The 11,596-nt window shown below is 38.6% G+C and overlaps 1 protein-coding gene across 9 annotated transcripts in view; it reads right to left on the bottom strand.

Annotated features, from left to right (window-relative positions):
• Positions 1 to 4,988: 4,988 nt before the first annotated feature.
• The window catches only part of PCMT1 (protein-L-isoaspartate (D-aspartate) O-methyltransferase), a 31,706-nt gene continuing 25,098 nt past the window's right edge, over positions 4,989 to 11,596 (bottom strand). For 6 of the 9 annotated variants that reach the window (XR_007889177.1, XM_051616242.1, XM_051616244.1 and 3 more), the window contains one exon: positions 4,989 to 7,172. Coding sequence is in view for 3 of the 9 variants with exons in the window: in XM_051616242.1 (XP_051472202.1) it covers positions 7,160 to 7,172 (13 nt within the window). In the remaining 6 variants the exon portion in view is untranslated. Of the gene's footprint in view, positions 7,173 to 7,989; positions 8,055 to 11,596 lie in introns of all 9 variants that reach the window. The other 3 variants (XR_007889178.1, XR_007889175.1, XR_007889176.1) reach the window with 1 other exon arrangement.

Here is an 11,596-nt window from a genome sequence, read left to right as displayed (position 1 = left end):
GTTTGGTTTTGTTCTTCCAGGCAGGACACAGCGAGGTCCGGCACAGAGCACAAGACAGCGGGTCCAGCCGTGGTGCAAGAAGGTGCTCAGCTTTCCAGTCACTTTACTCATCAGCAGGCTTTGTTGCTGTGCTGCTGCCAGTGGAATCAAACTTTGTGGATTTTGCATATGAGAGCCAAGAACAAACACCTCCAAGCAGAGCTGGTGTGAGACCAGCAGACTGCAAGCATAGCACAGGAGTCCAGCTATCCTCACATTACAGTTGGCAGTCTTCCCCAGGACTCTTCTTTCTAGGAGGGGACATGGTGACAATTGCTGCTGTGCAGACCACCAGTCTGAGGCCTGTCACCTCTCAGGTAATTGCAAACTCCACAGCTAGACTGAAATGTAAAAAGTTTTGCACCTTGCCAGAAAGTCTGGCCATTGTCAGCTAGGTGAAGGGCATGACACAGTTAGCAAAATAAGATTGGCTTGGCAGCTCCTGCAATAAATACACACTGGTCTCAGTAACGTGTTTCACTTTAATAGCTTTCATGCTGTTTGCCTTGCAATAAGCGATACTGAACTACTGAGCCAGAACACCTCTGAGGACTAGCAGAAAAAGCTGTGGCAAGTCACCCTTATCAACATGCTGGGAGTGCTGCCCCCTTCTCCTGCCACCTCCTGCTGACACCACTTCCGCAGCCTTCCCGGCATCTCACAAGGCTGGGGCTCTCTCTCCCACTGCAAAGGAGTGGTGAGAGCAGGCGCTGCTTCTACCCCATCTTCATGGTTGCATTGCTCACTGCTTTCATGGCTTCTCATGCAAATCTCAGCAGCTTGGGAGTGTTATACAGTGTTTACACTGCAACACAAGTCATATTCTGTGTGAAAATCATCACTATTTCAGGTCTGTCAGATCTGTTTCTCCTGTCCTAAACACTGACATGTCTGGAAATATCAGTCCACCTGTTTTTACTACCAACATGTTTTAGACAGATAAGCAGAAAATATCAGTTGCTCTGATAGCAATACTCCTCTGTAGATATAACTCTGCATAGTAGGAGAGGTCATTACAGTTTGTTTTGTCAGTGTATTTTAATGTCGACCAAGATATGTATTCCAGTTAGATCACTTTTTATGTTTTCAATTGTTTTGCCCTTTAGAGCAACTTAGGTACCCCTAAGGGTACAAAATATTTCAGAGTAACAAACAACATATACCTGAGTTTTATCCATTATTCAAACTCGGATTTTTTCCATAATGTGAGTTACTTGCTGCCCACTTTTGCAGGGGGATCCTAGCGTGAACATCCCGGGTGTAGTCTTTCCCTAACACTGCAGGATTACAGGCAGGACAGTTCCAAAAGCACATTTGCAAAACAAAAAGGCTGAAATAGGTCAGTGTGATGCTCCATTTGCTTTTTAAATCCTAGATAAAGCATAAGAGTTTCAATGCCCAGCTCCACAGAGTGAGTCACAGGCATGAACCAATAGCAACACAAACACACCACCCCAAAACAAAGAGAGAGCCTTTCTAGTAAGCCCCAACAGAATCCAGAGTCATGCATCACTGAGGTTTGTGCTTGCTGCTTTCATGAGCATCAGGAATTGAGATTTTTGAGTTTCTAATGGTAAAAGCTAGAAGAAAAGCAAAGGGAAACACTAGAAAAGATTCCGAGAGCTGATGGACATAAAGACCAGACAGAGGCAATAAACATTTAGTAATTAGTACGAAAGAAGAGAGCCCATGAAATGATCAGCCTGACCAGAATAAGGAAAACATGCTGGAAACAGGGACTATCCAGAGGAAAACAAATATGTGTAGAAGTAACTTTGCTATTTGTTTTTCAATCAATAGTTAATTAAAACAAGTAATAAAGTGAAAATGTAAGGCTACAAATACATTTGTACAACAGAAATACTTGCTGAACACTCCACTCTGCATTGGAGCATTGAAACACAAAGAGGTCTAGAAAGACTGAATCAGCACAAGAAGCCAGTTCAGAAACACATTTTACAGACACTTGCTAGAATTTGAAGCTTTGCATTTTTAAGGCTCGGCTGACAGTTACAAATCACTCATAAATCAATGAAAACTATTTTGAGCAGGCTGAGAAAAAAAACAGAGAAGGCAGAAGGGTTGAGTGTTGTGAAGGACTGAGTCACAGCTTGCAAGGATGTCACCAGTTGCTTGCCTAAACAAAAATGTATAATCCTGTTTTAAAGAGGGCAGAGCAAAAAATTTTACCATAGTTCTTAACAACTACTGGTTCCTAATGCATTAAAGAGATTTATTTTAGATATCTACATTCAAAAGAAATTACTGATTAATGTAGCTACAGAGGGAGCAGGAAACTTGAATGGGTGGAGGACGAAATTACTTGAAAGCAGGCAGCACAATGGAAATTTGGGATTCTGGAGGAAGCATCCCTGAAGGCCAATTCCATGCACAAGAGAGACATTCCTGAGGCTGCCTCTATAGCCGGGGGGGGACAGCTTCTTCCAGAGCTCTGATCACAGCAGTAGCCTAGGCAGGTGCTCTGAATCACCCACTTCCCTAACCAGTGTCCTCCTAGTCCAGAATGCACCTGAAACAGAAGTTACTGATTAACCTCAGATGCCCTTTCTCCATTACAGCAAAAAAGGATTTGGCAGAACATGGTGAACAAGATACTTAATCTGTTCATAACAAAGACACATAAAATGCAAATATATGCCTAAACATGGCTGGAGAAAGGACTTTAGTTTCTCAGTAGCTTCAGGGAGTATTTTCAAGAACACATAGCAGATCAGTTCCTCAGAAGCATTTGACAAAGATGGCTGAGACTACAAAGAAATTTGAAAGATCAAACAGATCTCAGAGAAAGTCCATCAACAATCTTTATGAAAATAATCTGCTGTTGCTAAAACAGAGTTTTCTTTAAAAGGCACGGATTAAGTCATTCCAGTTCTCGAGTCTGGTGTGATGAGACACAAAGTGAGTTCTTTCTCCTTCCTGAAGCTTTCAGGCATTTTTTAATGGGCAGATGGACCTCCTCCATACATATTTCATCAATAACTTTGTCCATATAATTAATAATGTAAAGAAGTAAAATTTTAGTTCCTGAGCACATTCTGCTGAGCATCTCATTAACACCCTGCCAAGAGCATGAGAGAGTAACAACAGCCATTCATAGGAAATGCATCAGAATGCATCAGCTGCATGATGAATTTCGGCTGCACATAAAACTGCCACCTGGAACAGGAAGCAGCCCTGGCATGTCAAGGATTAAACGTGGCAGGTTAAGGAGAATATGTAAAGTTTAGAGCAAGGCTGCCTGCATAAGGGCAAGTTTTAGTCCAAGCTGAGTTCCTCAGACCTGAGGCAAAGAAACCTGAACCTTGTTACCATCTGCTCTGAGCACAGAGCATATTGATTATGGTACAAAGGAGTTTATGATATCTCACATGATGTCTGCACACTTCCAACAACTGGTCTTCAACTTTTCACTATTATAAGCACATGGACAAAAACTCCAAGAGCCAACAAAGGCAAAACATATGAGCCCACAAAACCAACTTAAACCGTGTGTGTGGATCCATCTATTGTATATTACAGCATTTAAACTCTTTAATTTACGCTTCCTGATGTGTAAAGTCTGGAGGTTCTGAAAGTCTGATTTCAGACCTCGTAATCTCCTGAATCCCCCTGCACACAGGCTGCATTTTGGGCCTCTTCCTGTGGTTTTGTTTGTTTTGTTCTGCACAATGTGCTTGCATGACGTCATCGTGCCTTTTTGCTGAGCCAGGACCACTGCTCATTCACTTCAGCAGAATACCCCTTCCACATTGTCTAGGTAAAAGAGCAAGGATTCCATAAAGGTAACTTGGTATTCTTCATCTTTCTAACTGCATCATAATTGCTGCACCTCAAAAATAAGCTACATGAAACCAACAGATACAAAGCACAAGCCTGGTTGCGTTACTCATCCTTTGCATCATGTTAAAATAGAGAATTGCAGTCACAGCCTTTCTGTGAACTGCATTTAAATCTAAGGCAACACATCCTGGGGCACGTTAATGAATAAAAGGAAGAAAATATTACTGTTGTAAGAAATGGTTAACTCTTCTTTCTGACAGGAACATCAGTATTAGTTCAGCATCTTTGGACACTTCAGTTTACCTCTTTGTGCTGATGGTTAATTCCACAGTCACTCCACACTCAAAAACCCTGGAGCTTGTCACCCTGTCAAAAATACTGCATATGTGGAGAGAACTGCTGCCAGCTGGATGCTCCAGAGCCTACCACACAGACCCACCCTGCTCCAGGCATTATTGCCCATTTCAAACTTGCTGACTACAAAACATTTCAGGAATCATCCAGCTGGCCCGAAACAGCAGTGCTGGTGCTCACCCTCTGTGTGCTAGTTTCCCTAAAAAAATGCTGCTACATGAACAGAAACCATTCATATGACACACCAAACTGCTCTTCTCTGCAGGGCACCCACAGCTGCTTGGGGGTTTTCAAGACATAAGTATGGGCTCTCGGTTTCTCTGCTCAGACTCTGGGTCTTCTACTGGAAACAACTGGACAAGTGACTGTCACTGGTTCAGCCAAGCTGTTCTCCCAAGTCGTTCTAGGTTAGATGTGATCATAGCAATCCAGTGAAGCATCACTGCACCTGTTATAAAAAGATAAACTTGAATTCTTGCAAGTGGCAGATCATGCACTCCTAGCTAGGTGAATTCAACTACTGACAGCAGGCAGAACTCACACCCTGCACACAGCCTGTTCCCCAGAACACCCAGATGTGAACTAAAGAAATTCCAAGCAGTCAAATGAAACTCATTTTTTGTATGGTATTACCAGGCTTGGTATCTGCCACAATACCCTAATTAAATGAAAATGGACACAGTTCTGGTAATTTAGTAAGTCAGTATCTTTACACATGTGAAGTCCTGTGAAGATGGAAAAAAAACAACCAACAAACCACCACCACCAAACCCCAAACCAAACAGACACCTAGATACAGCTTCCTCTCAATTTGTTTTATTTGGCAAAGTATGCAACTCAGACAGTTCACACAGCATTTATTCAAGCTCTTCAAATCTTCTGCATTTCAACTTGTCCACTTCTCCAAGAAGCTTTTACTTCGGAACCATTGCTCCACCATGGAAGGGTTTTAGTTTTCCAATTCCTAAATGCTACTCCTGGATACTCCTTTCAGTCTGAGTACCTGGATTACCACCAACCCCTTCAATAGAATGGGTGCACTAATCCCAACAGCCTTGGTCCCTGAAGCCTTACATCTCCTGAAGTGGTTCAACCCAGAAAAGCTGTCGCCAGGTCTCAGCTTTACCACCAGAGTCAAGACTTTGGATACAGTTGAGCTCATATCTTTCCTCTACTGATTAAATTAGTGAGAAGATGTAAATAAAGCTGAACTCAAATCAAATGAAACAGTGACCAGAAGGCTGAACATTAGCATGCATCATTTAAGGTATTTCACTTCAACACCAAGAACTAGATTCACAGTTGATTGTGGAGTTAGTACAAATTTGTCACATGAAAGTGGGTTTTTCTGAATTGTATCTTCTAGAACACAAGCTATATTAATTCCTTTATAAGTTTAATCTTTGTGTATGGGCTCACAGGCTGCAGTCAGATCAGGAGGTAGTACATTAACTTCCAAGCATTTAAATAAATTGATGCATTTCTTTTACACAAGAATAGGATGGGGTTGATCTTCAAAAGGAAAGTTATTTAAAATGCTCTGCTTTCATATTCAGAGGCCTTTGAATTTGAACCTTTATGCTTTCAGGGATTAATCCTATCACAAAATTAATGCTGTTTCACCACAAAAAGTCAAATATGTTTTTGCACTGATCAATATGAGTTGTTTTATACAAATTATTTTACCGTGAAAGAAAAAAAACAGATAAAAATTGTAACATGCCATTTACTTTAATTCCTGGTTGCTCAAATCTGAGGAAGATGACTCAGGACACACTTCCCTCCTTTCCCAAAGCACTCACTTTACTGCTTTGCAATTTGCTGTTGACATTTTACAGTACCAAAACAGAAAACTTGGGGAAGAAAGGTCTATAGAACTTTAACTACTCTTCTATATAAAAAATGGAACAATTGCATTGCTGTCTGTACTTACGAATCCAGGATTCATTATTCCCTCTGTATGCATGTTTTCCTTGTATAGCAATTAAGAATTCACTTTTTAAAAAGCCAGAATTTTTCCTGGGTGACCACAGTTAGAAAAACATTTATATAGCAAATGGCTTTGCCAGGAGCAACTTTTTTTCAGAACCAAACTGGATTTATTTATTTTTTAATAAAGAATCTAGCAATCCATATCTCAGTATTCTACTACACACTGATCCTAATCTTCCACACAAGCACACAACCACCCTTTTGCTTTTAATTTTATTTGGCAAAGCAGCATTGCACAAACTGTTCAGTGATTGGGACACAGCTTAAATCATACTTACGGAGTCAGATCCATTTGCGTCACATCAATAGTGAGCTACCAAAACAGAATTTCAAGACTCTAATTAATTTTAGAAGGGAAACTATGTCTTGTCCAACTTGAACAGCAATGTTTGATAAGAGCAGCCACCCACCTCTGATGTCTTGAAGTTTAATATATACAAATGCCTGGTTTTAAGGTAACAAAGCAGCTGATTGTATCTACTACATGCTAGTCTATGACACCATGTCAAAAGCTTAAAAAGGAAGTTGATCTCCTTTTAGTAGCATCTAGCAGACATTGGAACACAGAAAACCTGGTATTACCTACGTAGTGTCATAAGGTGCACAGAAGCAGTTTTACCAAGGGACACAGGAGCCAAGAGAAGTGAGTGTTCAAGTACCCCCATCAAAATTAGAGTTCACAAGCTATAGCTCTTTATCTGCTGTTTTGCAGACATTCACTTGGAACAGATGAAAGTAAAATAAAGGCATGTTAAATTAAACAGTGCCTAAATAAAACTTTCCACCATTTCTTTATCAGATTTGCCTTGAGCATCTAAAAAATATAAAACAAACACCACGCTTTTCCATGCTGATAACAACAGTATAACGAAGTCCAAAACAAGCTGCAATGCTGTTGGTTTTCAAAAAGCTTTTAGAACTGGAGATGAGCAGTCCACTGTGACACTATGTTTGGGTCAAGATGATGTAGCTTTTACAATTCATCCCTGTAGAAAGAAAACACATGCAGTTATGTTTCTCCTCCCTTCGGAAATAATATTTTTAAAGTTTTGATTCTGAATCAGATTACATTTAAGTGCTTAAGCGCATCAACAAAACCTGAGAAGTCTCCTCAAGCATCTAAGAGAAAAAAAAAAAAGCAACAGCAATCCCATATAATCTCATCTTATTATGTGGTGCATTGTGAAATATGGGTCCCTCTATTTTACATTTAGTGGCTCATTTGCTAAATGAAGATCCCCGCAGCACACGAGTATTGGCAAAAAAAACCATTCTCTGTAGCTGCCAAGAAGGCAAGTTTAGCTTCAGCTGCAGTCTCTCAAGAGAGCTAGAAACACAGTCTCACCTCAACATCATGCAATTTGTAACACCTATTTTATTTTGCAGAGGAGCTCCGTTAGCTCCCAAGATCTGTGATGATTCAGAACTAGGTTATGAACTGGGGGGGGGGGCAGGGTGGGCTGTGTATGCATGTTTAAAGGAGACTCAGGTAAGAGAAAGGATGCATCAAGAAATCCCTCTTAAATCACTCCAAGGATTCTAGAAAACGCAGGTTTTTGTTCCTGCAGGACATTTTAAACACATTGAAACAAAAAACCCATAGAACCCATATTCCAACAGTGAAATTATCAATTATTAGTGAGTTGTTGAAATCTTTCTTAAGCATTAACTTTAATGCAAAATGTCCACCAAATTGGAAGGCTGCGCATTGGTGTTGTCATCAATGTTGAAAAATACAAACACAGGTCTTTACACCTTTTTTTTTTTTTTTTTGCCCAAGGCACAAGCAATCTATTAACTCACAGTGAGTTTGTTGTGATTTTTCTTTCAGTAGGTTCATCACCCTCATTAGCCAAAGCAACCACTATCTGAATTAAGAAAAACTTCATTAATGTGATTGCTGGCTCAGTACACAACAGTATTTCCAGCTATCATGCAAACTAATCCACAAAAACATAATGCTACATGCACACAAGCAAAAGCTTTCAAGTTACAAAGGCATTATCCTTCAGGAATCAGAAAACATGGAATTACAGCATGCATAATGTTTTAACAGCAACTGAAAAGGCTGTTGCAACTAGTGCTTAAATGACTGGTTTTCTATCTAATGCACACCCTGTAATTTGTTCATGATAAATATTTGCATTCTTTGCACTTTGCACTGCCTTCTAACAGGAAGGTGCTATCACACAGCATCTGTGTTGCAAAAATTACAGAAAGCAGAAACAAAGCTGAAGGGAGACAAACACATCTTGGCAGGGATAAAAATAAAATAAAATGGTTTACAGCCAAAGGTTTGGAAGTTCTCCGTATTTGCCTGTTTCACATAATGGGTATTTGCTTACTTCAAACAGATAAATATAAATAAACAGCTGATACTCAGTTTAAAATGCAGTCCTGATGAATTTAGGACACATATTTCATTCATCCTTAATGCTTCCACGAGCTGCATCATCAGTTAATATTTACAACTTCAAAAAGTCTATGTAAGTAATGATTCCTGCTATTGGTGGTTTAGTCTCATATGCCTAATTGCTGATGTGATTTTCATTCTGATTCCTACCATAGCCATTCATAGCTTTGTAAAAGCTAGGCCTTTTGCTGTGATGAATAATTCTTAATCCCTTAAACCCAAGCTAGATCCTCAAGAAATCATAAGCCTAAGAAAACTTCTGTATTTATTCTGAAACTATTAAACATGGTAATTTCACCCAACCACAGACACTGCCAAGGTTTCTGCATAATGTTGCTAATGCACTGAACATTTTTTTCTACAAATTGGTATTTGTACTTAGAATTCAAGTAAGTTATAGGAACATGCCAATGTTTTGATGGTATTTTGCATGGCTTTAAGGTATTCCTGATCATGTAATAATGTATACAGAGTTTCATATTCCATTTATGTGAACATTTACTGTATAAAGGGGTTCAGCTTCCCTCAAAAGATGTTTCACTTGCTCTTCACTACTTGTTAATCTAACAACAGCATGCCAGCCCAGCACAATCCATGATGTACATGGCAAAATTATTCAGCATTTATTTTCCACTGTTAGGAAAAGCTAAGCTTATATGTGCACTATTGGATTAGATATATTAGAAAGCTACAGAAGAGTCTTTCACCATGAGGTAGGCAACACTTCTCAGCTTTCCACCTGACATGAGTAGCTTGCAGACTTTAATACATACTGCAAGACAGCATCGGTTGATCTGAACTTCAGTTGTATGGATCAGAAGCTGCCAAGCTATGAAATCCACCAGGTTTCAACTACTGGTAAAAAACAGGTTACTTGTCTGTCCTCCCTAGGGTAAAAGATCTATCCTGCTACAAAGATTCAAAGGAGACTCAAAAAGATGATTGCTATTTCCTTGTTAAAAATATACTGTTTTCCTCTAAAGCCATAGGAAAGACCTACTAAATAATTTGCCATTTTCTCCCCTTTTCTAGCCTTAACTGTTTGCTGTGATTAGTACACAACTCATAATTTCCCTCCACCTTCACATATGCACTTCCAATCTGTTTACTAGCTCCTACTTAGCAAGTAATACATATATATTTAGGTTTTAAGTCATCACAATAGTCCCTCTCGGGTCCTTGGAATTCTAGCAAGAGAATCACTCACCTAATACTGTCAATTGAGGCATCAAAGCAACTTTATAAGCTCAAGTTAAAGCAAGTTTCAGAAGTCACTCACTCAAAATATTCTAAAAATATACATACGTTTAAAAAAAAATTGGCTTACTATCAGGGAGAACATATGCAAGAATATTCAACACTTCCCATTGGGAGTATCCAACAACAAAGTAAGAAAAAGTCTCAGAAAAACCTAATAGGGGGCATATTTCAGGTAAATGTCACAGTTCATAATGAAAAATAAATAATCACAAATTTTGTTAGCAATAAGAAGTAACAAAAGTTTGATATACAGGAGCATAATGAAGTTTTATGATCTGTCTCCCCTCTTTGGTGGAAGACATTAAAATTAATATTTGAACAAATACTTATAAACATATCTGAAATCTGTAACTCACTCTTTTTGACCCACCTCACTTGTCATTAGGCAGCATCTGACTTTCCCTTTTTAATAAAATATGCTGTCGTTACTTGAGACTTTCCAATTCATATTAGGCTACACTGAATTTCAGATCTACAGTGTTTCAGCAGCCAATTACTTTTCACCTTTTAATTTTAAAATTTTAAAATTAACTAGATGCAGCATTTGGACTTGCAGCATTTCAATATGGAAAGGCACTGCTATATAGTATTTATTATTTGCTATGATCAATCACCAAATTGACAGTAGGCTGAAATGACAAAGAAAAGGAATTTTGTCTGCAACCTATTATTAAAGTTATACCACATGCATTTTTGCATAATACATACATTCCAAATGTAGCCTGAAATATCATGTGCAGAGATTCTTTTTGTCAAAATAATAAAAAAATTAACCATAATGACGACTCTGCATAGGCTAAGGAATTCTGGGAAAACAATTCCTGCTAATTTCAATTGAGATTAGACATCTAGTTTGTCAGAGGCATTTGAAACACTGAATAAGAGTTTCTAATCAGAAACATTAAAATATTTCCTAATAAATATGTATTCCAAAAGGGTCCTTAATCATGTTGTATGAACAGACAAGTGGGATACAGTAATAGCCCCAGTTGAGTCACTGCAGTTCTTACTCAGAAAGGTTATTCTGTCATTACAGTTTTGTATTTTATCAGCAAATATGAATTTAGCATGATATTTATAAATAATTTCTACTGATGCAGTATTTTAAGTTTAAAAACAGTTTGTTAACTTTTAAAAACAGCTGTTTGGAAATAACACCCAAGATTGTGACACAGACTTGCTGCTAAGCATTCCTTACATTGTTATTCTCTTTAAATTGTCTCTCCATGTAAATGAAATCTCACAGAGAAGTAAAACCAGAGAGATTCTAATTTACACAAGAACTGCCAATAACGTAACCAAAAAGCTGTGTTATCAACTATGCAGCACAAGAGGTATTCTCTTTTCCCTACTTATCAGCAAGAAAAAACCACAACAACTGGGAAGTTTTATGTGGCAGTATAAACACTGTTATCAGCATACTCACATAAATGGGCACCTGCTGATAGATCTCTGGTACACAAACGCATTTCATTTCCTATCAGAGATAGGGTCCCTGTGTATATTCTACTTCCAAATGTCTCCTGGAATCACATTTGAGAAGATGCCCACTAATATGCTGAGCTTAAAAATACTACTGCTGCAGCTGAGATTATTAGAAAATTATGGACTAAATTTAAAGAAATCTAATAATATTTACAAAATAAGATTCTTTAATTAGCACCACAACATCAATTTAATGAAAACCAAGGAGTCTTTTCCTTCGGGCTAGTCCAGATTTTCTTCTGCTTCAAGTTC

The sequence above is a fragment of the Apus apus genome, chromosome 3 (genome assembly GCF_020740795.1).
Source record: "Apus apus isolate bApuApu2 chromosome 3, bApuApu2.pri.cur, whole genome shotgun sequence".
In the NCBI taxonomy this organism is placed as follows: Eukaryota; Metazoa; Chordata; class Aves; order Apodiformes; family Apodidae; genus Apus; species Apus apus.
This window is presented reverse-complemented; position numbering and strand designations above follow the sequence as displayed.